Here is a 27531-nt window from a genome sequence, read left to right on the forward strand (position 1 = left end):
TTCCATTCATTCATTTACTCTGTAAATATTTATTGAGTACTTACTTACTCACATCATACTTGCCCTTGAGAATACAAAAGGAAACAAAGCAGATCCATGCCCACCCCACATGGAGGTTGATAGATATTACAGAAGGTAACTCTAAAAAATGAGTTGTGGTTAGAATGTTACTATAGCTATACTATTACTCATTATATAATTACAGAGTTGGAAAATATCAAGAAAAACAAAAAATGTGTAACAAAATGTGAAAAATGATTTTTAAAACCCCATATAATTCTGAAAATAAAGAACTGAAAAAGCATCTAAGAAGACATTAAGATACGTCCCTCATGTAAATTTTCAATTAAAAAATGTAGGCAAAACTTGTTTTTTTTACCTAGTATTTGGCGGATTTCTGGCCATTCTCTCTGAACTTCTAGTGCAGACTTCAGTTTAGCACAAAGGGGGACATAATCCATGTAATCTATTAGTATTCGAATAACGCTGCCTACTAAGTGTTTCATCCAAGGAACTGTAATAAACTCACAAAACTGAGAAAATTGACAAAATTTAGTTTAGTAGTAGTTTTATTAAACCACATACATAAGCACTAAATTTTATTGTGAAAAACTACTCTTTCTCTTGTTATAGGAGATAAATACCTTCTTGTAATAAACACAAAATGGAAAATTAATTGAAAAGTTGTTTCCTTGTTTCAGTGAAGCTATGAGCCCTGAGTGCATGTGCACAGCTCTGAAGTTACTGTGATCAGCACAACAAAGAGTCTGTGTAGCCCCAATATTCTATCAAATAGGCATAAGAGACAAAAACATGTGTTTTTACAATTTTCTACATTTGTTCCAATTCTTTTTTGGGGGGGCTGGTTTTATTTTTACACTCCCATATCATTGCAAACAATAATTCAAGAATAAAAATTTTCCAAGATTAGGGTTGTTTTTTCTCAACAACATTCCTAAGTGAGTTACATTTATAAGAATTAGGATGATGCTATGAAGAAGAAAATGAGGTAACTCACCGGGTTGTCTTTTATCACACAAGATGTCCATCCTGGAACTACCTCTTCCTCTATCTCCGACCACACAAATGAATTTCCAAAGATGTCCCCATGCATGCAGTCAAAGCACATCTCCACATGATAGCCATTATTCAGCAATAGCCTCAGCATTACTTCATCATTTAGGGCATACTGAATGGCACTGGGGAAATGAGTGTCATTCACATGCATAAAATAACAATTAACATTAGCTCCATAGGAGAGAAGTAGCCGGACAATTTCATGATTATTGGCTCTGACTGCCACAAGTAAGCAGTTGAGGGGATCTAGGTTTGGGTCTGCACCCGCAGTCAGAAGGACTTCTGTGCAATGGATATCATTATTAGAAACTGCAAAATACAGTGCAGTCTTCCTCTCATCATCGTAGCTCTGGGAGATGTGCTCAGCAAGTAGGGTGTTGACATCAAACCCATTTTCAATGAGTAGTTCTAGGCACTGTGCGTTCTGTCCATCTGCAGCTGAGTGGATTGGAGTTAGTCCACTTTTCTCAATTGCATGTTTGGATGTTACCGGGATGAGATATTTCAGTGCCCTAGAAAAAAAGAGTGAAATATCCACATGCCATAAAGAAAACCAAGACATTAAATAAACCAGATTCCTCACTAAATGAGTGAAAACAGTTTGTTTACTTTTCCTTATTTTCTCAAGATCATCTTATACAGAAACATGTAGCTTGGGGCGGGCGCTGTGGGTCAGCAGGTTAACACCCTGGCCTGGAGCACCGGCATCCCATATGGGCGCTGGTTCGACACCCGGCTGCTCCACTTACTGTCCAGCTCTCTGCTGTGGCCTGGGAAAGCAGTGGAGGATGGCCCAAGTGCTTGGGACCCTGCACTCACATGGGAGACCCAGAGGAAGCTTCGGATTGGCGCGGCTCTGGCTGTTGCAGCCAATTGGGGAGTGAACCATCGAATGGAAGACTCTCTCTCTCTCTCTCTCTCTCTCTCTCCCTCCCTCTGTTTGTGTAAATCTGACTTTTAGTAAAATAAATAAATCTTTAAAAAAAAAAAAAAGAAACATGTAGCCTTTGTTTGTTGAGCTACACTATTTAGCATAATTTAGTTCAGTCTTTTAGGTTCCTATTATTCCAGTCTTATGTTTGGTCCTATAGTTGTGATTCCTCAGGTCCCCCCACCCCTGCATCTTCCAGTCCAGTTCTGAACAGTAATTTTTATAAGCAGCCAGTGCTATTTAATAGGAAGCATGAAAGAAAAATAAGCCCTTCTGATGCCACGAAAATGCTTAGTAATTTTGACAATTAAAATCATGGAATGATAGAATGTAAGAGCTGGAAGTGGCCTTGGATATCATTTAGTTCAATGATTTCATTGACTATGAAATCAGGAGAGAGAAAATGACTTGTTTAAAGTCTCACAGTTAAGTATAAAGAAAATACCAGAATTTAAGCCTTGTAAATTCAATTATTCCTGTTTCACTGATTCCTAAGCAATTTGTTCTTTATGTTGGTCCTGTATATACTGTAGTCTTCCACACAACATGCAATTGAATATTAACCAAAGGAGGAGTCTTTATTAGTTCATCAATCTTGCAGCAGGCCAATTGAAATAACTGACCACAGTGTACATTTCTTAAAGTACATGTAATAAATAGTTGTGAATCTCTCACTTGGTCAACTAGCTAGACACGTAGGAGAGCCACAGGCAAGGATAACTTGATCTCTTGTGCCCAGTTCAGAGCTACCATGTGTGAATTTATGAACACTGGGAGTAAATCCAGGTAAACTTTAACAGTGTGTCACTTAGCATCGGTTACGCTTCATTGACCGCTCAGCGAATGTGGTCACTGAAAATGATCAAGTCTAACTACTCCAAAGTTTTAGAATTTATGAGATATATTTGATTGCCTAGAGCCATCTCCTCATGGTGGACAATTCAATAAAGTGATTCTCGACTAAACGATGTGATGAGAAGGACACATTTTGTGATTTAAAAATCTGTTCACTGTTTGTATTTAATAAAGAAATCTGAACTTATAATGAAACCTTTATGTTTAAGAATATTTTGACATTATACCAAAATACCCTGGGGATACTAGAAGATAACTGGAATAATACATAGTATTTCCATAAATTTTAATCCTTTGTTAAGGGCAGTTTTTAGAAACTCCATTGCCTTTTGTTAAACAACTGATTTTTTTAAAAACAGAAAAGAACTCTTGGGAAGCTTGTGCAGAATACTCATATTTTATAATTTCTTAAAAATAATTTTTTCACAATAAAAATAATATAAATTCATTTTGTGGAAGGAAAAACTATGAAAAGAAGGGATAAAATCAAGTTTTAATCATCTAAATACAAAACTTGTGAACTTTTTGCTTGCTTCTCTTTAAATTTTTGGGAGTATCCTTAGAGAGTGACTTGTGATTATAATAATGCAATTTTTATTTTTACTTTAAAGTGATCACCCTATAATTTATTACTCACAGATAATGTCCCTCATAGGCAGCTCGGTGTATAGGAAGATGACCTGCTCTGTTAGGCACATTGCCACTTCCTCCATATTCCAGCAGGAGGGAAATGCAGTCAGGGTTGCCACTTCCGGCTGCCTCAAACAACAGTGATGCCCCATCATCTGCCAAAGCAAGCACATCACCGCCTGGTGGAACAGACAGGTGGCACAGTGATAACTTTGTAGCATCATTAAAATAGCCCCCTTAATAATAATCTGTTATTTTCCTTTCTGGTAATGATGTAAAATTAGAAGTGTAGAATTAAACACATCTGTGTCCTCAATATTTTCAATAAACACTCACATGGCAAGTTCTATTTTATTAGAAAATCTTTGCATCACAGAAACTTGACAGTAATCAAAAGCCCATTTTCCTTTCAGGAAAAGGTATCATTAGGCCTTTTAATTTGAAGGCAATAGTTAATATTGTGTTTCAATTTAGCAAATATTAGTTGACCACCCTCTATATGGAAACACTGGGTGTGAATAAATCTGAGTACTTTAAGAAGCTTAAAGGGGAAACAAAACAGAATACCATCAGAGAACACAAATAATATGACATCCAAGTGACGTGAGAACTAGGAGGCTTAATGTAAGGGGAACAGCTGTGTGTTTGAATTATGGTTCTGCTGCTGGTGGTGAGAGTTGGGCAAAGTTATTATTTCTGCGTATCTGCCCCTCTGCATCCATACCTTGGAATAATACAGTATGAACTTTTCACAGGGCTTATTTGATAATTCAATGAGGATACATGGGTGAGGGCTGCAAAACGGTAGTTCCCCCCCCTCCCCCCCCCGAGAGGGTCCTTGGCAATCATGTAGTCCTAGCCTTCATTTACACATGAGAAAACCAAGGACCAGATATCTAAGTAACTATGCCAGCATCTCATAACAAGTAGGTGACAGAAACCAGGTGAGGAAAAGGTCTCTCATCTCCTTGTCCTGCAGTTCTATAAAGCTCTTTGGAGAGTTTAGAGGAGAGCAATGTGACAATCTGCTGTGGAGAATTAGGAAAGGATTTAGTAAAATGGGGCCTCAAGAGACTGACTTTGAATTGTGGTGGAAAGTCTTGCCGATGAGGGCAGGGACCTGACCCAAACTCAGGGTAAATGCCAGGTGTGCTTTGGGATACTGCAAATTTATTTGGCTGAAGCACAGGATACAAGATGGGAGTGATGAAGGAAAGCCTGGAAAAACAATTAAGTGATAAAGAAGGGGATGTTTTGAATAAATTCTCCCTTAGGGAGAAGAACCAAGTTGCAAAGTGTAGTATGGATCCCCTGATGGAGGCTGGAGATCTCGAGAATAGTTAGGGAATGATCAAATTGGCCCAAGAACAATCAGAGGAGGCTGATCAATATGTTTGAAAAATTGTAATGATAGAAACAAGAGAGACGCCATAGGACTTTGCAACTGATTGCATTTGGGAAAGTAGGTGGGGGAGGCATTAGCCCTGTTGGAGAGTAATTATTGTAGTAGAAATAATAGGAGGAATCAATTTAGAAGATGAATGTGAGACCCTCCTGTATCATCTATGTGAAAACAAGGCTGTCTCTAAAGAGATCAATCAGGGCTAGACTTCCAGATTTGTAGGTCACAATGCATAGGGCTTAATGCAATCTTGGAAAAGGGCCTGTGGAGGGGGCTAGGTGTAAGCCTGATGCCCAGTTACATTCAGAGAAGGAAGTGGAGGCTGTGAGGAATGGAGAAAAGGCATTTGGGAAGCAGGACAGGTGAGAAGAGTATCATTCCTTTTCACCTACCTTTGTGGATTAGATGCTCTAATACATCACAGTGACCATACTCAGCAGCAACACCTAATGGTGTGACTCCAAACCCATCTCTCAGGTGCACATTGCCTCCATGCCTCAGCAGCAGAGCTATGATGTCCTTTCGGCCTTGCTTGGCTGCTTCATGCATTGCTGACCATCGCTTGACGCAGGGCTGATCAAGGCTGGTGTTGTGTTTGATCAGAGCAGATACCATGTCATAGGAGCCCTTTTTAACAGCTGGAAAATGATTCCAAAAAAAGCAGCCAACAGTGGGCATATTAACATGAATACTTGATGGTATTGAGCTCATTACCAAATTTATTATCAAAGTAGTTATTAACTATTCCTCTTCCTTCTACAAGGGCATGTTGTATCTCTCATACCCCTTCTATTTCTTATGCCCAAGTTTCTATTTGTGGAGTATTAGTGTGCAAGATGATACTGCCTTTTCTTTAAGACCCAGGGGAGAAGTAAGAGTTGCATGGAAAAGGCACGTGACTAGGGTGGGAAGTTTTCTGTGTACTTTTTGTAGATTTTAATCTCTTCACCAACCAAATGGAAATATTGTCTGTTGTTGGGTTGTGTAAACTAAGCCTTGTATATAGAATACTTAGTATTGTGCCAAGTATATAATAGAAGTTCAATAAATTATTATTACTAATATCATTTTGTAACTCTTAGAACCCTGGAACGCCATATGTAAGTAGCTTATTAAATTTCCCCCTATAGAAACAGATTTTCCCCCATGAATGATAGCAATAATTATTAAATGAATTTTTTCTATTTCCAATGGGAAGTTAACAATAGGATTGTATAGAATCTTGGCAGTTCAGCTATTCCAAATGGATGAAGTATGTGACAGCTAATAGAGTACAATTTAGGAGAGTAACTAAATCAGATGCCTGTCTCTCTCTCTCTCTCTCTGCTTGTCTGTAATAGCTGAAAGTACATTTAAATGGAGTTTTTTCCCCTTCTGGATTATTTCTTAATAATTGTCCCTGTTTTGATGTATATAATTCTGAAAGGCATGGCACATTTTTTTTTTCAATGAGTAAAATCTTAACAGAAGCATATCGGTTACATTTGCTCAACCACTCAATATTGTTTGTTTATTCATTCAGTTAATATATGCTATTTACATCAAAGGTTCTGTGTTGGGCACGGTGGACTATAGGAAAAAGATTTGGTCCTCATTCAGGACATTTAAAGTCCACAGCAGAAGTTTATACTTATGTCTTCTCTTTGAAGACAGACCCAAAATCTGGCCTTTCACTAGGTAAGGCAGGAGTATGAGGCCTTCTAGAACATTCTGGGCACTGAGGAGGCAGCATGCACCGAGAATCTAAGGCCAGGATGAGGAAAACAGCTCCAAATGGACTAATAGGAGGATGAGGACAAACTGCCCATTTCACCTAATGGCAGGCAGGCTATGACTGTGGTGGGATCCCAGTGTTTCTCCTGCTCACTGTCCGCAGTGGAACCTGTTGACAAATGCCACCCTGCATTGCCCAGCTGCTGCTGGAAGCTCTGATTACAGGGGATGACCTCATCCTAGCTGGTATTACTGCGGAGCAAACATCAAGCAAGCTAAACAAACTATGAGAAATGTGTCCTCGTTTATCTTCTTGCTCCTGTTGCAGTTTTTATAATTAGAAAAAGTACATTAAAACAATCATCCTCTTCTTTCATGTTGTTTCTTTTTTGACTCAGAGAACATATTGATTAGTGACATTCATCTTTATTCTAGAAAATAATTTTAGGACATCTTCAATTAAACATATATTTTTTTTTAAATCAAAGCTTCAGCTCCAATTTAAATTTTTGGCACCTAAGAATATATTTCTTATACATATAATAAGGAAAATTGTGGGAAACTCCTTTTAAGCAAATCCATGAAGACATACTTAACCAAAAATGACTGAATGATGAAAATTATTTTCTTCTTCTTATTTATTTCTTTGAGAGGGGGAGTTATAGAGAGAGGGAGAGATGGAGAGGAAGGTGTTCCATCTGCTGGTTCACTCCCCAAATGGCCACAACGGCCGGTGGGCCGATCTGAAGCCAGGAGCCAGAAGCTTCCTCCAGGTTTCCCATGTGGGTGTAGAGGCCCAAGCACTTGGGCCATCTTCCACTGCTTTCTCAGGCCATAAGCAGAGAGCTGGATTGGAATAGGAGCAGCTGGGACATGAACTGGTGCCCATATGGGATGTGAGTGCCACAGATGAGGCTTAACCTACTATACCACAATGCCAGCCCCAAAGAAAATATTTAAAGGACAGTATTGGCGTCTGATGGCTGATTAAAGGGTTGGCACTGTGTATAGCTGGTAAAGCTGCTGCTTGGGGTGCCAGAATCCCACATAGACACTGGTTTCTGTCCTGGCTGCTCTGTTCTGATCCAGCTCTCCGCCATGGCCCGGGAAAGCAGTAGAAGATGGCCCGAGTGCTTGGGTCCCTGCATCCATGTGGGAGACGCTGACAAAGCCCCTGGCTCCTGGCTTCAGATCGGCCCAGCTCTGGCCATTGCAACCATTTGGGGAGTGAACCAGTGGATGGAAGATCTTCTCTCCACCTGTCGTTCTCTCTCTGTAACTCTGCCTTTCAAATAAATAAATAAATAAATATTTTTTAAAAAGCTGATTAAGTAAAGTAAGAATTTAAAAAGTTCTTAAGCTTTTATACATTTATAAAAAAGAGTAGAATCTATTATACATAAACTAAAAAATTCTTTAGAATTTAAATTTTAAAATTTAGAATTCTTTGGAATTTGTTTAGAAATTTTAATTTTTAAATTTATATCGTCTATATAATGCTTAAAGAAAAACAAATTACGTTAAAGCATTCAGGGAATTTACACATATTATAGGCACTTTTGAACATTTTATAGCTTAAGTTTTAAATTTATTTTTTCTTTCTTTTTCTGAATATCTGTATTTTGCTTATGCCTTACTTATTATCAGCCATGAATGACTTTCTGATTCATAAAGCCTACAGAGAAGAGAGATTTTTCTGAGGTACTTTGACAAGAGCTAGAAAACTGAAAGAGGAGAGGTGAAGAGGGTATATATTGATTTGTGAGAATGTCACATCTGTGAAAATATCAGAGGTAAAATGAACTGACCTTTAAACAGTAGAAGGTCATGCAGTATGGAGGGCAGCAGAACTGATGCTGTGCCAAGCACATCCCTGCCCTCCTGCTCACTCCATGCTCCCCTAGCCAGAAGAAACTTGGAATTGTCCCACTGGGGAAAAGTGACAAGTCCAGGCAGTGGGCAGAGGGAGTCCAAGTGCAAAACCCCCTTAATAAGTGTCAGAGTCACAGATCCAACGTCTACCACCAGCCAGCCACATGGAACTTGACTGTGGTACACTAAAGTGCCTTTAAGTGTTGGTCACATGATGGCTAGGAAAGAAGTGCCCGGGAAGTGACAAAATGATTATTATCTTGGCCAACTAAGGATATTCCATAAACAGAGACAGGGATGCTGGCATCAGGCTAAGAAAAGTAAAAAGTACATCAGACAGAAAAAGGAAGAACAATATAAGCTAGCGGGTTGTGAATAGCAAATTTCAAAGCAACCCAATGGTTCTAGACAAAACCAAAGAAATGCCACAGATGACCCATTTTCCCATAGAATCTACAAAGACTTTGTGTGAGTTTCACCACCAATGTCCTGGGTATGCCAACCCAAGAAAGAGCCCTTTCTCCAGATGTGTGGGTGATGGGGATGGAAGAGAACACCTCCAGATATTCCTTCTTAGAGACTTTTATCTCTCTTTGACATAACCAATTGATACTGCAAATATGTTATTTCTAAAAGTTAATTCTACTTCCACTCTGATAAGTCACTGATAAGATTCCCACAGTTTAGAAGATACTATAGGAGAAAATTAAACCATCATACAGAACTTGGAAATGCATGTAAATTTTTAATGTTCTATTGTGGGCATTAAAGAAAAATACAAACAAATCAGTGATAATCAAAACTTAGTTGTCATGTAAGAAGTAAGTGGATTGAAAATAGCACTGATCATTAGATATCAAATATCATTAGATATTTGCCAAATGAAACAATACATTCATTAAGTTCTGGAAAAGAGTACCTTTTTTGTAAACCTTGAAGGGTATCTATAGTAGGAAAAGAAGTACATGATATGGTTGCAAACATTCCTTGGAATATGCTTGCCTTTAAAAAAAAAAGCAGATCACATTAAGAGTGGCGGCAAAACAACCCATAGATACATAGGTGCATATTCCACTTGGAGTCTGTAGAGCTTGCTCAGAAAAAGAATCCTGGTTTATTTATGGAGAGCACATGCTACTGCAACACAAATGCTTATTGGCATTTATCAGAGACTGTCTGCTAATGTTACATATACAGCCCTCAACACTCAGCTGAACTTGTTCCTTATAATTCATGCTTCCCCCTTTCCTTTTAGCAACAGAATCTCCCAAGTATTAGCTGTTCCCAGGCCATCCTGTTAAACACTAACTATCCCAGATTCCCTTGTACATTGATATGGCTATGTGACAAAATCTGAACTAATGAGATAGGAACAGAAGGGCTGGGTGCATTGTCCAGCTCATCCTCAATTAGAAATGCTTTTCCAACAGTTCCTCTTTCCTCTTTTCTGCTGCCCGGGAGATGGTGGCATCTGAAGCACCCTTGGAGGCCCTTTTAACAGTGGTGAAGCTACCCTGCCAGCCCTGGGCCACTGTGTCTGAAGTATTGTATGAGACAAGTGAATTGTTTCTTTTTAAGTCGCTGTTGTTTTTCTGCTTGCTGTGTCTGTTCTTTCTTGTTACAGAAGCTTTGCCAGTACTACAACTGTAACAATTAGCTTTTCTGATCTAGTCTGAATTTGGGAAGGCCAAAACTCTGATGTGGGATGAGAGTAAGCAAGAGGAATGGGATCAGAATGACCCATGCTGTGGCGATACCCTAGATTGAACCCAATATGTTAGGGGCAGAATGTCTGCCTGGAAGTCTCCTGACTGCCAATGTTGCCTCTGCCTCCCTCAAGACTCAACCCAAGGGCAAGGCTCTTTGAAGTCTTTGCAGATTCACTGCTTCCTTATCCCCCAATTTTCTTTGAATATATACTTATGTCATAAAATGTATGACACACATTTTCCATGTATATTGTTTCCACCTCTCCTCCTGGCCTCTTTGAGAAGAGGAAGATTATTCCACTCATCTTCATGTCCATGCTGCCCAGGGCAGCCTTTGGCTTATTGTGAGTTTTTAATAAATATTTTTAGGATTGATGCTGTTGAGTTCTTGCTGTTGAATATACGTTAGTTAAGTTCATGACTTGTCTAGGTTTTCTCTTGACAATATTCAGGTTGCTTTAAAAACTCTAGGGATTCCCCTGTGACTAGGAGCTGAGATGGTGCTTTGCTTGCCATGACTACAAACTTGTCATGCTTATCCTCTTCTTCTGTGATTGCCTGGAATTTTCTTTGGGCATTTCCTTCTCTTATATTCCTCCTTCTTCTCTTACTTCCATCTCACACAGGCAATCTCATGAAGGCTCTCCTTTCCTGAGCATCTACATGATAATTCCACATAATAAATGTTGTATTTCTATTTTACACAGGAGAAAACTGAGGCCCATGATTGCAATCTCACTGGAAGGCACAGATCTCAGGTACCAAAGCCCAAATCCTTACTTCATCATGGTATGTCCCTAAGAGAAAGAAAATGTTATCTCTGGTCTCTTGTTGTGATGCTCATCTCTCTCTACTTCCACTAACTCACCTGCAAATTCTTATTGCTTGACAAACAGCAGGAAATATGAGACTGAACAGAAACTGGTAAATACCATTGTTCCTCTGTCATATCTCAGCTGTGAGCCCCTTCCTAGGTGCAAGCTCTACACATGTGTACTCAGATGGCTCCGCTTGATTCTAATTTAGCCTGATTACTGTGATGGACACCTGGTGTCTCACTTTGAGGTCACCTGTTTTTCCTCTTTCTTCTGGCTGCTTGTTGCACAAGCAACATTCCTTGAAATGAGATCCTGCCTAGCAATTATTCCTTCAAACTTGGCACCTCTGGCTTCATGACATTAATTCAGATTCCTCCTTGTTAGTTGCATTCTCTATAATTGGGTTCTGAAAGTTGCACCCATATTTCACATTTGGAAAGTAAAATCGTAGGACAGTTGAAATGGGAGTTAGGGGAGGGGCTCACGGAATAGAAGAAATTGAGGTAAAATAATTTTATCCAAGACACAACGGTTTCCAACAAATACTTATTAAATATTCCTTATTTGTTTTAAACTATGAAGGTTCTAGGGAAAAAAGGTCATTTACCAATCAGAAGCGGTGTCTCTCCTTTGTCATTTTTCGTGTTGGGCCACACACCCTTCTCTAGTAAAATTCTTACATTTTCCACCATACCAGCTTTGACTGCCAAAGTCAAGGGTGTTTCTCCATCACAGGTCTTGAATTCCCACAGAGTCTTATAGGATGCTGAGATGTGAAAGCATTGTGTTGAGAATTTTCAAATATTGACTTAAAAGATATCATAGAGAGCAGAATAACCCAGAGTTATACACACCAGATTGAACAAAATCAATTGATGAAAAAGTGAAACATCTTTAACATCCTGTGTCTGTCTAGTTTTCTAGCTGGTGGCTCTATTTCTGTTAACTCCAAGAACAGAGAACTAGTGAGAAACCCTGAAAGTTGAAAGAAGATATTTTCATAGCATCTGTAAGATACTGAGATGTGAGAAACACTGTTATAACAATTATCACAAGTTGAGTATCCCTAGTCTGAACACCTTTTCTTTGAAGTGCTCCAATATGTCAAACTTATTGAACACTGACATGGGAAACCACGTAAGAAAATTCTAGATCTGAGCTCATGTGATGGGTCACAACCGAAATACAGGAGTACTAAAAATATATATTGGGGTGGGTGGTTAGCCTAGCATTAAGAAGTCCACATTCCATCTTGAAGTGCCTGGGTTCAAGTCCCAATTCCATTCCTGCTTCCAGCTTTCTTCCAGGGAAGATACTGGAAGGAAGTGGTGATGGCTCAAGTAAGTGTGTCCCTGATACCACGTGGGAGACTTGAGTTGAATTCTTGGTTCCTGGTTTTAGCCCCAGGCCTGCTCTTGACTGTTATAGGTATTTGGGAAATGAACGAGCAGATGACAGCTGTCTCCCTTTCTCCCTTATGTCTCTCTCTCAAAAAATATTCTGCAAAATTACAGACTGTGTGTATAAAGTGTATGTAAAAATGAATTTCATATTTAGACTTCAGTTCTATGCTCAAGATAAGTCACAATGCATATAAAATATTCCAAAATCCGAACAAAATTAAAAACCCAAAATGCTCTGATTCCAGGTATGTCAGATAAGGGATAGTCAACATGTACTAATGTTTAACACTGGGTATATTTATCACAATATGTGTTCATGTTTATATTACGAAAAATATGTAATGTAAGGACAAATATAAGTACTACTTGTTGCAGTAAATAATAATCTTTTGGAAACTCAAGAGGTAGTTTAAGTTGTAAGAATAAGACTTCCAAAAGAAAAAGCCTTTATATTGAATCAACTGATTCATTATATTTATAAACGTTCATCATTTTAAGGTGCTAACCTCACCTTCCCCCCAACTTATATCACATTCTTAAATCAAAAGATGCATGCAATGATCCCTGAAGTCACAAAATGAGCTCATTTTAGTATTCTGAGTTTAAAACATCTGTAATGCCTTTTTCACACTTCAAACAACATTTTTCTTTTCTATTTCTTTCCATTAGTTATGTTCATTGGCAGCATCCATAACTTCTATATTCTAGCTCTGGTTTGGTCAAAGTGGTTTTATTTTCTCTTACCATCCAGAACAATCTCAAGTATTTGTTGAAAGGGTTGAACAACAGCTTCATGCAGTGGAAACCATCCTTTTTCATCAGCTTCATCCAGAGCATATTTACACTTCACATATTCCTGGAGCTCAAGAATGTGACCTAAATTAAGTATATTGAGGCGTAACAAAGCTCATCTTTGCAAGGTGGAATCACCATCCACGCCACTATAGACAGTACGCCCATTTACCTTGCTTTATTGCCTCCACAAGTTTTCTGTTTTGCTCACTTAAGGGTACAAATCTACCAGAGAAAGAAAAAGAAGCCATGCTTATACTAGTGGTATACTTCAGGTAACCAAAAAGCTTAATGTATATTGTTCTTGTACATAATTTTAATGAAAAGAGCTATAAGAAATGCACAAATCTGAGTTTTTCTACTTTAAAAAATGTAAAGGTCTGGGAGCCAAATACAATGTATTTTGTGATACACTGGATCTAAGGGTATTAATGAAGATGAAAAAACACAACATTATGATACTGTTGTTGAGATCTCCATAAGCAGCAAACAAACAAACAAACAAAAATAGCAGTAAACCAAGGGAGTGAAAGAAGACCTGTGTTCAGGTCACAGCCTGATTTTGTGATTTGGAAACAGGGGTGGAATTAGTCTTTTTGGGTACTTATTTCTCATCTGAGAAAAAAAGGCTCTTTAAGGCTTCTTCCAACTTTAAAAACTGTACTCATTAACTGTTTGATGCTTTGAACTTAATAATTGCTAATTAGACACTTGGGAACTTATGGTCCACATTGCATGTTAGAGTCTTTTAATCAATTTATCCACAAGTGAAAATAGGCAGAGTATTAACTGAACAAACTCCCAATCACTGGCCCAGCAGGGCATTATTTAAACCCTCATGGCAATTCTCTGGCATGTGATTATTAGATTGAAACAAGGAATTTCATAACAAATTTATTTAACTCTATTAAGCAGAAACATCTGCTGGCATTCTAGTGTGGTAAATGACTCCTGGGGAATTCTCAAGTTCTAAAATATGTTAGGGAGGAGGGAAAGATGAAAAATACCAGGAATTTAAATGTAATATTTCAATTTTAAAAGCTCAGAAGTCGTAATTTCATAGCACTCAAACTACCAAAAGTACTACCAAATTCCAGAATGCATGATATAGTAGAATGTAAATGTAAACTGTAGTTTATTTTTATCAGAAGTATAATATGGGCTTTTCAAGAGAGAAGTTCACTTTTGTAGTTTTAAACCTTACAACTCCTACTTATATAATACCTCAGTGTTATGTGTATTTTACCTTGTTAACTCCTGTCATTTGGCTAATAGACAATTAAATAAGTGGTAGTTTATATATTACTTTCACATATTTAATAAAATTCTATGACTTTTCTCCAATTCATTGAACCTATAGGCTTAGGTGGATTAGCATTATCCTTCATGTTTTAAAGATGCAGAACTGGAATATGTCATTTGTAAAGGGCTAGCTGAGACTGCAGAAGAGCAGGCTCTTGTGTAGAATTCTATATTCCTGTATGAAGTGTAGTTGCAAATTTGTTCAAACTACTCCCTGCCTTTTTTTTAAACTCCACGTTAATTCAATTAGGAATTTTTTCATCTAGACTATTTTCTTTTTCCAAATGAGGGAGGTATTTGTGAAAGATCGTATTTCTAAAATGCATACACGGTGGCCTTTGCAAAGATATTCAGTTCCCAACCAGAAAAATAAGGGTTAGCATTTTTCCTAAAGAAATCAGAAAAATTGCTCATTTGATCTTACAACAAAATGAATACCATGAAGAAATTTAGTTGAGAATAGTCTATTTGAAGGTTACCTTTCGGGATAAAATACATTCTTGCTGGCTTCAATCGATTCTTGAATACTGAGCTGAATATCATAACTTGTAAGATGGTCTTCATCAAGGTCATCATTATCACCCATGCCTGCATATAATTTTGAAAGAGGCAATTTCTTATTATCAGTAATATAGAGTAACATGAAAAATGCAAACTGAAAAGTGAAATTGTATTTACCTTTCCCTATCAATGAAAACAAACACAGTACATTTTAGTCCATATAATACATGAAATCCATTTGATTAACTGAGTGTGTCCTCATTGTTGAAACCTTGAATTATCTCCCCTTTGGGTATCCACATTTTCTAATTTTTGACTTCTTTTAGTTATGGCTGCAGTTGGGTTTATATGAATTCACCTTCCCCGAGAGATTCTGATTTATGCTAATTTTGCCCATTTAGTTTGCTCAGCACAGTAGACTAGACAGTTACAATTCAATCCAAGGAGAAATGGAACACAGGAAATAAGAGAGCAGTGATTTCTAAGGTCAGAGGTGTCTCAGAGCATTCTTTGAACAGTTGAGATGAGGACCATCCTAATTCTAGCCATAGATAGAGACTAGCCCTGTGTAAACCAGCCCTCCTCCTCCTACACATCTCTATCTGTTACAAGCCATTGCTGTCAACTGCCCTTCCCTCCTGATGATAATACATTAAAATGTAGATTATTTTTCCTTGGCATATCTCTTCCAAATATCAAGTGAATATCTTGACTACTACATCAGTTATTTTGTCATAATTACAGAGAAAATGTAGTAAGTAGAGAAATCAAAATAGTTCTAAAGCTGGGTTGACTTATCAATATGAAATTATCTTTAATTAGTGGTACTTTTTGAGGCAAAATCTATTCTTTGTGTGAAATTTTACACCATAATATGTCTTTTCAAGGGAAAACAATCAAAACAGTCTTCAGGGAATTTCCAAAACAGATTTGACATGTGTTTCCCCTCTCGTTATTCGTCAGGGCTAGATAATCTCAAACTCTAAAGACAGTTCATAAATTGGTAGCCAAGGTCTCTGACCTATGGACAAACTGCATACCCACTCAATTAAATCATTATGGTTTTATTGTTCATCATGTATACCTGTGGCCTTATTATCACCACAAAGGGGGAATATGATGGTGACAAGGTTCAGAGAGTGCATATGAGACACTGGCAGCATGCCGCTAAATCCACTCCCTCATATTGTGATATCCCAGTCTCCTCAAAGACTAATTTGGATCACTGTAGAGATCCTATTATCAAATAGGTCCAAATGGTACTTTCCTTTTTATTTATTGTTTATTGGTTCATTGTCTGTCTCCTCCTCCTAGAATGTAACTAGATAAGAGCAGAGACTGTAACAGCAGTACTGAGATATGTTGCCATGGTCTAAATGTGTGTTGTATGAGTGAATGAGTTAATAAATGGAAACTGAACCATAATTCAGGCTCAGGTTTATTGTTTGAACTGATCATTTCTGCTGGGTACTGACTCTTTCCACTGAACAGATTTAATTGCTTGCTGTGTGCATGATTCCATTTTTTCTCACTTCTGTGCTTTTATCTCTTTTTCCTCTTCACTCATGAGACCCTTCCCTCATGGCAACATGCTGCCTTAAGCCTGGCTCATAGTCTCCCTCCCCTGGAAGTTCTAACTACAATTCTTCAATTCTTCTCCAGTCTTCTTTATCTGTGAATAACCACTCCTATGTGACATTTTATCCAGCATCTGGATTTACACTCATTCTGTATTTGCTTTGTCAGTTCTTCATATACTCTTTGAACTACTTCCTATCTTCACTTGATCTATCAGATTTCTAAGGGGAAGTAAGCAAATCTTACTTTCCTTTTTCTCTGTGCCATTTTCCTCTATTGCCTCTCACAGCCAACTATACAAAACAGCAGCCTCTCGGGTAACTGTAAGAAAGTTGTTGACTCATTACTAACATGCAGTTAGTCCTTCAGACAGCGCAACTGGATCACAGGTTCAACCTTTGGCATTGCCTGGAGACTTTCTCTCTGATATCACTGTGGTGTTGGGGGGACGGCAAAGATCTGGGATTAGTAACAGGATACAGATCCTTTTGTCTATTTAAATCACTAGCTTAAATCTAAGCCCATTTGAAATTTGGGCTTCCAGTATGCGAGACACCACAAGCTCCTCAGAGAACCAAGTTGGTTTGTGGAAAGTTGTTTCCTTCCTTCCTTCCTTCCTTCCTTCCTTCCTTTCTTTCTTTCTTTCTTTCTTTCTTTCTTTCTTTCTTTCTTTCTTTCTTTCTTTCTTTCTTTCTTTCTTTTGTTCTTTTTTGTAAGGTCCTTTTAACTTCCATCAAAAAGGAAATTATCTAGGTTCTTAACTGTTTTGTATCGCTAATGACAGGAGGGTAGACATGATGGAAAAACCCTTATTCTGAGGAACAACTCCAACCCAATACCAGCTATCCGCAACATCTTACTGCAAACTCGGGATGAAGTTAAGATCACTGGACAAATGTAGTAAGGTGTCAGACAAACAATCAAGGGAGGACCACTGGGATGGACATGGAGATAATCAAGATGTAAGGAGAAAGGAAAGAGAACATTTGTTGAGCTCTACTTCAAGTTTAAACAAGGACTCAAAGCCAACTGAAGGCTGACAAAACTCCACTGAAAATTAAGTAAAACACCACTCAAGATTATGAGGATAGGCCAGGTAATATTTTGACACCTTTTTTAAAAAAAAGAAAGCTTTTTCTATCTTTACATTTGATAGGCAGAGACAGATGGATCGAGAAACAGATAAAGCCATACAGGCAGAAAGAGATCTTGGATCTACTGATTCACTCCCAAAATGCCCCCAACAACCGGGGCTGGACCACTGCTGAAGCTGGGAGCCACGAATTCAATGTGGGTGTCTTACACGGATGGCAGAGACCCAATCACTTGAGCTTCCCAGGGTGTGCATTAGCAGGAAGTTGGAATCAGAAGCAGAACGAGGACTTGAACCCAGACTCTCCAGTAAGAGACGCAGACATTGCTAGCAGTGTCTTAATCACTGAGCCAAACGTCCATCCCTTTGAGATCTTTTAGGACCTAGTAATGGGTGTTTCATTTCTCAGTCTAAAAATATTAACACTCCTTTTAAAAATAATTTTCAATTATTATTATTATTAATTTTGAATATTACCATTATTGTTCTGGAGAAACCCAATAGCACGATAATTTATTCTTTTTTTTAACTTTTATTTAATGAATATAAATTTCCAAAGTACAGCTTATGGATTACAATGGCTTCCCCCTCCATAATTTCCCTCCGACTCACAACCCTCCCCTTTCCCGCTCCCTCTCCCCTTCCATTCATATCAAATTCCTTTTCAAGATACTTTATTCTTTATAAGTAGCTTATTTACAAAACGATTGGGGCAATCACATTGTATCATTAACCTTTTCATTAGAAGCACTAGTTAGGTTTGCGTAGAGTCAGGAAGACATTGGTGAAAGCTATGGATGCTGTCTCCTGAGGGACATATGCCCGCTCAAATATTTCATGTGATTTTAGGAAATTCATGGATCCTCTGGATCTCTTTCACGTACCCCTGATAAAGAAGCACTAAGTTAAGGATTTCCAAGTGCTAAATGCCAATTATACTATTCTTATATCAATAGTTACTAGTTTGCTTTACAGACAGGATGAATTAAATCTCCAATTTAGATTATAGGAAAAGGAAAAGTTTGGTGACCATGTAAATTTTAGAATGTTTGGTAATAACAGAAATAATGACAGTAGTAACAAGTGCTTGCTTTGTTTCAAGTCCTGTGCAAAGCTTTTGCATACATTACCTTGTTTTAAATCTTCACTGTGATTCTATGTTGTTGCCATCATAGATTCACTGTGCAGAAATGAAAAATTGGGCTCCAAGAAGTTAAAGACCCACCCAATGTCACAGAGCTGGTAAGCACATTCAGAGCAGAGTAGGGACACCTTCACTTCCAAGGTCTTTCAAAAGCTGCAGGAAAACACCCCCCCACACTCTATTGCCTTAGAAGAAAACACTTTAATGGTGCTATTCACAGCCAGCTCTTGATGACAATAACTTCCAAAAATAAAAAAATAGCTTCCAGGGACACATAAATCTTTTTCTTTGGCTCCTTGCAATAAAGCTTTTTTTTTTTTTTCTTTTAGGGTGGTCTGAAGTATCCTAAGCTTGACTCCATTTTTGTTTTGGAATCTAAACATCACTGTCCAAAAAAAAAAAAGGCGGGGGGGGGGATCAGCATAGCTGTTGGTGCTTGTGTGAAATGGTCAGGAGGTTAGGATGATGTTGCAAGGAATGAGGCAGCAGTGAACACGAGTGCATGACACTCTCTGCATCAGATTCTGTGAACTACTTCCAAGCCATCAACTGTGCTAATGCTTTGCTATTAAGGTGGTTGTTAAGTGTGTGACACCCCTCAGAGCTTCTCTGAAACATGGTCACTCCACCAACCTGGAACCAAAGTTCTCCTTTTCCCTCAACAAGCACTAACACATATTACTTCATTTGCTGTGAATTTTTTAGTTTCTTACTCCTGACAAAATCAAAATTTGTTTAATCTTATCTACCCTAACACCCTGTCTTGGGCATAACAAAATTGAAACCATTTCCATGATACCAAAACAGGGCCAGCCTTAAGAGAGTGCAGAGCGGACACAGTTGTTTCTATGGTACAAGGAAGAGCACTGTGTCCATAAATATCATACTGTCCTCACCACCTGTCACATCATTGCCACTCTGTTACATCAGCGAGAGATTCTGTCCTTTAAAGCTTATTGTTCCATTTTCCAATGTCCCTTGTAATGTCCCAGTAGTATATCACTGGCCCCCAGTATAGAGATAGAATTTTTTGGGAGAGCTATTGGGAGTGGCATGGGGCTCAAGGATGACAGACAATCTAAGGCTGAGATTTAGAGGGGGGTGAGAAGAGAGGATCAAAAAAGGCAACATAGGAAAATGTGATTTCCTTCACTATTTAATAGAAGGCCAGCCCAGATCCAAACTTGATGCTGTGAAGGTGTTGGCTTCTACTCTGTGTACTAGGGGACCCTGATGCACTGAGGAATTTTTCTCTTACCTTGAAACTGCTACAACTCTTGAGTGATGAACTCATATATTGGAGTCCCAGAGAAAATCATCAAGATTTATCCTATCAGAGGAAAAGCAAGTGTTAAATAGGAAAATTTCATTTTTTGGTTTTGTTATGAAAGGTTATTATATACAAAATAATGGAAATTCTACACTTTATTTACAATGTAAATTTTTTTTTTACTTATTTGACAGGTAGAGTTAGACAGTGAGAGAGACAGAGAAAAAGATCTTCCTTCTTTTGGTTCACCCCCAAATGGCCGCCACGGCTGGCGCTGCACTGATACGAAGCCAGGAACCAGGTGCTTCCTCCTGGTCTCCCACGCAGGTGCAGGCACCCAATCACTTGGGCCATCCTCCACTGCCTTCCTGGGCCACAGCAGAGAACTGGATTGGAAGAGGAGCAGCCGGGACTAGAACCCAAGCCTATATGGGATGCCAGTGCCACAGGCGGAGGATTAGCCAAGTGAGCCAGCCCCTACAATGTAATTTTAAAGATATCGTGGAATCAACAATAGAATGGTTTCATGATTTTGGTATTTATTTTGTGTCTACAAATTTAATTTTTTTGGAATCCCATAGCACAAAAATGATAAATTGACAAATGACTTCATTAGGCTGATTTAATGTCATGGGCAAACTGTCATGTTTTAAAATGATGCTCAAATAACCAGATATGATCTTTTTTTAAAAACGATTTATTTATTTTGTTTGAAAGGCAGAGTTACAAACAGACAGGGGGGATGTGGAGGAGAGAGGGAGAGAGAGAGAGAGAAAGAGAGAGAGAGAGAGAGAGAGAGAGAGAGAGAGAGAGAGAGAGAAACTCATGCGTCTGCTGGTTCACTCCCCAAATGTCCACAACGACCAGGGCTGGGCTAAGTTTAAACCAGGAGTAGGGAGCTGCATTCATCAGGGTCTCCTACATGGGTGCAGGGGCTCAGGGACTTGGGCCATCTTCTACTACTTTCCCAGGTGCATTAACAGGTAGCTGGATTTGAAGTGCCACAGGCAGGACTTGAACTTGACCTCACATAGGATGCCAGCATCATAGGTGACATTTAACCCACCATGCCACAGTGGCAGCACCCAGATATTACCACTTTTAAGTAAACAAAGTTGACTTTTTTCCTAACATTTTTGAAGTAGACAATTTAAAAATCTTCAAGGTATACAAATATGTGCATACATTGTTAAATAGTAACCACGATTAAGCCAGCTAAATTACTCATCACTTCACGTACTTTTTTCTTTTGGTACAACCATTATGAAAAGCAGCATGTAAGTTGTTCAAAAGTTTAAAACAGAACTACTATATGGTCCAGCAGTCCCACTTCTGAATATATTTCTGAAGGAATTGAAGTCAGTATCTTGAAGAGATATATTTGCACTCCTGTATCCATTGCAGCATTATTAAACATAGCCAAGTGATGAAAACAACCTAAATGTCCATCAACTGATGAATGGATAAAGAAAACATGGTATATATTTATAATGGAATATTATTCAACCTTTGAAAGGCAGGACATAATGCTATTTATGACAACATGAATGAACCTGGAGGACATATGCTAAATGGAATAATCCAGACACAGAAGGACAAATATTGCAAGATCTAAATTAAATGTGAAATTAAAAAAATCAAATTCATAGAAACTCAGCAGAACAGAAGGTATTAGGGGCTGGGGTAAGGATTGTAAAGAGATGTTGTGAAGGGACACAAAGTGTCAGTTAAAGATCTAATGTATGGCCGGCGCTTCGACTCACTAGGCTAATCCTCCGCCTTGCGGTGCCGGCACACCGGGTTCTAGTCCCGGTTGGGGCACCGGATTCTGTCCCGGTTGCCCCTCTTCCAGGCCGGCTCTCTGCTGTGGCCCGGGAGTGCAGTGGAGGATGGCCCAAGTGCTTGGGCCCTGCACCCCATGGGAGACCAGGATAAGCACATGGCTCCTGCCATCGGATCAGTGCGGTGCGCCGGCCGCAGCGCGCCTGCCGTGGTGGCCATTGGAGGGTGAACCAATGGCAAAGGAATACCTTTCTCTTTGTCACTCTCTCTCTCACTATCCACTCTGGCTGTCAAAAAACAAAAATAAAATAAAAATAAAATAAAATAAAAAATAAATAAAAATTAAAAATTAAAAAAAATAAGATCTAATGTACAACAATGGGCTGTAGTTAACATTGTACTGGGATTGCATACTTAAATTGCTAAAAGAGCAGATCTGAAGTGTTTTCACCACCACCAACAAAAAAAAAGAGAACTAAGGTTGACTTTATGCAGTCAAAGCTTACAACGTTGTCTTGGGAAAACTGGCCTAGAATTGACCTCTCAGAGCTGAGCAGGATAGGAAGAAGGAAACTGCCCACATTTACAGGAAGGCTGCAAAAACCTGGTAGGGAGAGCATCTAAGCTGGGGAAGGAGCACAAAGTCGAAAGACTGGTCCTTGTACCTGCATCGCCTACTCACGGGCTTCATTCTCTAAGCTGTAAGTGTCTGCATAACACCAAAGTGTAGTTTTCGCTGATTAGTAAGTGGCAGGTGGAGAAGAAGGTGAGGCCAGTTCTGGACAATTAAAAAGCTACTTTTGGTTTGCACAACGGAGTTGTAGTGTGAATAAAAAATGTTTTGACTATATTCAATAGCTATGAAAATAGTAAAAATTACATATCTCTAGACCTTAAAGTATAATGTTTATACAAATACAAATACATAGAGATATATTCTCTCTAGGATGGTTTGTTCCTAGACTCAGCAAAAGCTCCTATCTGGGACTCAAATCAAATATTTTTTCTATTAAAAATTCACATAGACAATAATGCTCCATTTTGTTTCATTATCTCTTGCTATGAAATCATATACCATTAATTTCACGCTGCTGGAGGCAGCAGCTGTTCAGATCCTGACCTGTCTGTATTAGTAGCCTGGTTAGCTGTGTCTGGCACGATGCAAAGAGTAAACATGGCCTGTAATTACTTTGTGATTGAACTCTTCTGGAAGAGGGAAATAGAACGCTGTACTTTGAGACAGCTTTAACGCTATTCCTTGCCCTTGAACATGCTCTCCTAGAAACTTATATTTTCTTTTCATTCCTTTTCCCCAGAATTAGAAGACATGAGAGTAGACCCTGAGATAGCTCCACATGGAAATTCCTTTTTTGAAAAAAGATTTATTTATTTTACTTGAAAGTCAGAGTTACACACACACACACACAGAGAGAGAGAGAGAGAGAGAGAGAGAGAGAAAGGTTTTCCATCCACTGGTTCACTCCCCAATTGGCCCCAATGGCTGGAGCTGCACCAATCCGAAGCCAGGAGCCAGGAGCTTCTTCTGGGTCTCCCATGCAGGTGCAGTGGCCCAAGGGCTTGGGTCAGCTTCTACTGCTTTCCCAGGCCATAGCAGAGAGCTGGATTGGAAGTGGAGTAGCCGGGTCTCGAACCGGCCCCCATATGGGATGCCGGCACTGCAGGCAGCAGCTTTACCCACTACTCCACAGCGCTGGCCCCATTCATGTAAATTCCATTTCCAACATGTCCAGTAAGTCATTGGCCTTCTTTGGCTTCAACACTACTGTGACAAAGAGCTTATTATGACCCACACAGCCCTCTGGCCAACTTTAACAATTAGGAAAAACACTAAGGGTGAAGCTATTTCCTCAAAGCACTTGATGCTAGGTCTCTTCCTGAGAGCCGCACTGAACAAGTGCTGTTTTTGTGCAATGTGAGAACCCTTTAAACATCTTCCAGAAAGACTTGTCAGGTCTCTGCTGATGCTTCCCATGTCCTCACAAGTCTGGATGAACATTCTTCCCATGATGTGATCTCACCTCATCCCCATTTTGATTGCTTTCCTGCACACACACTCATTTACACATCTGTCTCTTAAAGTGGCTTTGAGCCAGAGTCTACATGCAGACCACACAACAGTAAGTGCATGTGAATATCTCCCTTTTCTTAGCATATACTTGTTAATAGAGCCCGAGCTCAGATGAATTTTGGGGTTATCCTGTTACAAGCTTGATTTGAACTCTAGTTGCACAAAATTCTACAAGTCATGTTTTTTGTTCTCTTCAACTTGCTGTAAAATTCTGTATAAGGATCTAATTATAACTATTACATTTAATCTTTTTTATATTTAACCTTTGTTTCCATTTGCTAAGATCGAATGCATTTTCTGTCCCTCCAAATATTGTTCTATTTTCAGACTTACCAAGCATGTTTTCTCTATGTCCTTATGTTCCTTTTCAATGATAAACATTCAACAGAAGTTGGCACAGGACAAGGCTTCCATGGTGACATTGATCGATTAGTTAGCACCTTTTGAGAAAAGCTGTTTATCCAGTTACAAATCCTCTTAAAGGCACCACTATCGAGTATTAATGTCTCCTGATAACCAGGCCATCATCAAGAGATATTGGCAAATGCCTTGTTGAACACAAATGCATGGGGCTAACTACATTCTCTTCCTCTAGTTACAAAGAAGACAGAAGAGAGTTTATCCATCCATTCTTGGTAAATATTACTTTTTCCCTAAAAATTCTCAGACCATTCTATCGGTTTTTCAGAAATATATATTCAGTGTCTGCTATGTTCTAGGCATAGCACTGGACACAGACATACAGGGCCTCAACAGGTTGCTACCTTAAAACAATGTGTTCCAGACTTTTCCTTAGACATATCACCAGTATCTTCCTTCTCTTTTGAGGTTTAGCATAGAGTCAAGCACGCAGTGGGTCCTCAATAAACATTTGTTGTCTTGAATTTAATAACTGTTGTAGCCAACATCTACGGAGTGCTTAAGCACACTGAATGGATTATATCTTTTGATATCTGCAGCGACTCCCACGGTCAGCCCCAACCCTTTACAGATGAGTAAAGTGAAGCAGAGAATGGTTAGGTAATCTACCCAAAGCCTGCGCACCCAGTGAGTAGTAGAGAAGTGGCACACACACAGTCAGCGATGCGATAACACAGGGGCTGAAAGAGCCAAAGCTGATAATCCAGCGACTCTGATGCAATTAGTGGAAAATGGGTCTCATTTTGTGACCTCAAAATTCATATGCCTCAGAAACTTTCAGTTTTCTGAAAGTTTGAGCAAGCTTATCTAAAGACTCCAGGGGAAACAAAAATTTTAGGCTAATTTTCATTTGAAAATAAGGCATTCCTATCAAAACAACCAAAGTGTAAAATTTTGATAGTTTATTACAATAATTTAAAACTCTCAGCACAATGATAGAACTTTTGTTCACACCATTGCCATTTTATGGAAAGCAAGATAATGTTAAATGCAGGAGATGCCTTAGGTGTTATCTGCTCGTTTAACGACTACATGGGTAATGGTGTCAGACAGATTTTAAGGACTTTTCCAACCTCAAGATTTTGTGATATAGGCTGAAGAAACAAACCAACAACTTTACTGAGTTTGGGTTTTTTCATCTACTTCATTTAAAGAAATTTTTCGATCTGAATGTGAAACACTTATTTATGTTTTGCAAGTGATGAAAAAGTATTGATAGAACTTTAACTATTTTAAAACATCATTTAATCATTCACACTTCCTGTAAGCATGTTTATTACTGATCTACTTTTCTATGCTATGCTTAATAATTTTGCAATTGTGTTGATGTTGCATAAACAAACAAAACAAGCTTGGCTTTATTCTACTAGTTAGTGCTAGACAGGCATGTTCACAGGTAAATTTATAAAAAAGTAAGTAACGAGTAGCTACCACATATGCATTTCCATCTATTTACAACATTGTCAGTACGGACCTACTCTATAAGCTAGGTGGTGAGGTACAGATCAAATATTTCATAATCTCACCTTTTGGAATGATCATCTTGTCATTCTTATCCAGGGACTTGCTTTCCTAAACCAGAGGAAGTGCCCTGGAGCCAATGTGTTCCTCTGTGTATCTAAAATTAAGTATCCAGTTGGTGGTTAAATTAAGATCTGACCTTGGACAACTGAAACACAAGCGGTTCCTGGCACGCGGTAAAGTATGACCCATGACTTCTCTAGACTCTCATCAAAAGAAACACAAGCCCAGCAGTATAATAAGATTATCCTGTCCTGATTGGCTCAAAAACAAATGATCTGCCAACTCAGTAGCATGGAGGGCTCCTGCTAAAGGAACAAAAACAAATCACTTATGTGGAATTAAAACAAAGTAATTTGTTCAGGAGACAAATCTATGAGTCTGTGAAGGGGCAGACTCTAATCTACTTTTTGACAAACTTTAACACATGCTATTTCTCATTCTTCATCTTTTAGACTCGGGTTAAGTATCATTAAATGCAAACTTCTCATTATACTAATTGAATGGCTTTCTTTTGATTTGCTTTTAATAACTAACAGTGTCATGCACAGTTGGAGGCAGGTCAATCAGTGATATCTGATCAAGTTATGGAGAATACAGTCTAAAAACTTTGAGTAGCAGGTGTAATATAAGGAAAAAGTTGGAACTGTGGTTGAGTTTATTTTTCCTAAAAAAGTTTACTATCTTACTGATTTTCCAATGAAAAGAATCTGCATTAAATTATTTATTTATTTCAATCTGCATTAAATTTAGTTTGACATGACTATCCTTGGATTAACCTGGGCTGCAGTCAGAACTCACAAGGCCATGTGGCCTCTGTGGCCTCCCCTCCACTGAAACAATGCTTCTTGAAGATTACAGTGACCTCCTGGATTCTAAAGTCGGCAGAGTCTTCTGATTTCTTGTTTTCTGGGTCCTCTGCTGGATATGCTGCAATTGATCACTCCCATTTCTCTGAGTCTCTACACCCTAGCCTTTGAGGAACACTATCATGCTCTTGCTTTGCTTTTCATCTCTGTTACCTCTTTTTTGTACTCTGTGTTAACAAATAAATTTGTGGATGGTAGTGAATTTGTTTCAAAATCTGAAAAACTGAGGGCAAGTATTGTGGTGCAGCTAGTTAAGCTGGCCCTTGGGATATCTGTACACCTTATCAGAGTGCCATTTCAAGTCCTGGTTACACTGCTCCTGATCTAATTTACAGTTAATGCACATGGCAAGCAGCCTATGGTGGCTTTGACTTGGCCCAGCCCTGGCTGTTGCAGTCAACCCCCCTAAATGTCTGCAATGGTTGGGTCTGGATCAGGCCAAAGCCTAGAATTGAGAACTCCATCGAGGTTTTCTACATGGGTGGTAGGATCCCCACACTTGGTCCATCTTCTGCTGCTTTCCCAAGTGCATTAGCAAGGACCTGGATTGGAAGTGGAGCTGCCAGGACTCAAACCAGCACTCATATGGGATGCCGGTATTGCAGGCAGTGGTTTAATCCACTGCATCCCAATCAGGTTACAATATTGGAAATTTATGAAAATGTGTACACAATACTTTAATATGTGTTTTAGTATATTTTAGTGACATTTCTGCTCCTAAGCCAATCAATATATGCCTGTTTTATATGTTAATATAATA

At 38.8% G+C, this 27531-nt stretch overlaps 1 protein-coding gene across 3 annotated transcripts in view; it reads right to left on the reverse strand.

Moving 5' to 3' along the window:
- The window catches only part of ASB15 (ankyrin repeat and SOCS box containing 15), a 31128-nt gene extending 5147 nt beyond the window's left edge, over positions 1–25981 (reverse strand). The window contains exons 1-10 of one of the 3 annotated variants that reach the window (XM_062198491.1): positions 25908–25981; positions 20079–20150; positions 14984–15092; positions 13375–13427; positions 13155–13286; positions 11615–11773; positions 5288–5533; positions 3501–3672; positions 1019–1589; positions 380–428 (exon numbers count right to left, since the gene is read on the reverse strand). In XM_062198491.1, coding sequence (XP_062054475.1) covers positions 380–428; positions 1019–1589; positions 3501–3672; positions 5288–5533; positions 11615–11773; positions 13155–13286; positions 13375–13427; positions 14984–15090 — 1489 coding nt within the window. In that variant the 5' untranslated portion in view covers positions 15091–15092; positions 20079–20150; positions 25908–25981. Of the gene's footprint in view, positions 1–379; positions 534–1018; positions 1590–3500; positions 3673–5287; positions 5534–11614; positions 11774–13154; positions 13287–13374; positions 13428–14983; positions 15093–20078; positions 20151–25907 lie in introns of all 3 variants that reach the window. The other 2 variants (XM_062198488.1, XM_062198494.1) reach the window with 2 other exon arrangements.
- Between the last annotated feature and the right edge of the window lie 1550 nt (positions 25982–27531).

This window comes from Lepus europaeus, chromosome 1 (assembly GCF_033115175.1).
Source record: "Lepus europaeus isolate LE1 chromosome 1, mLepTim1.pri, whole genome shotgun sequence".
NCBI classification, from domain to species: Eukaryota; Metazoa; Chordata; class Mammalia; order Lagomorpha; family Leporidae; genus Lepus; species Lepus europaeus.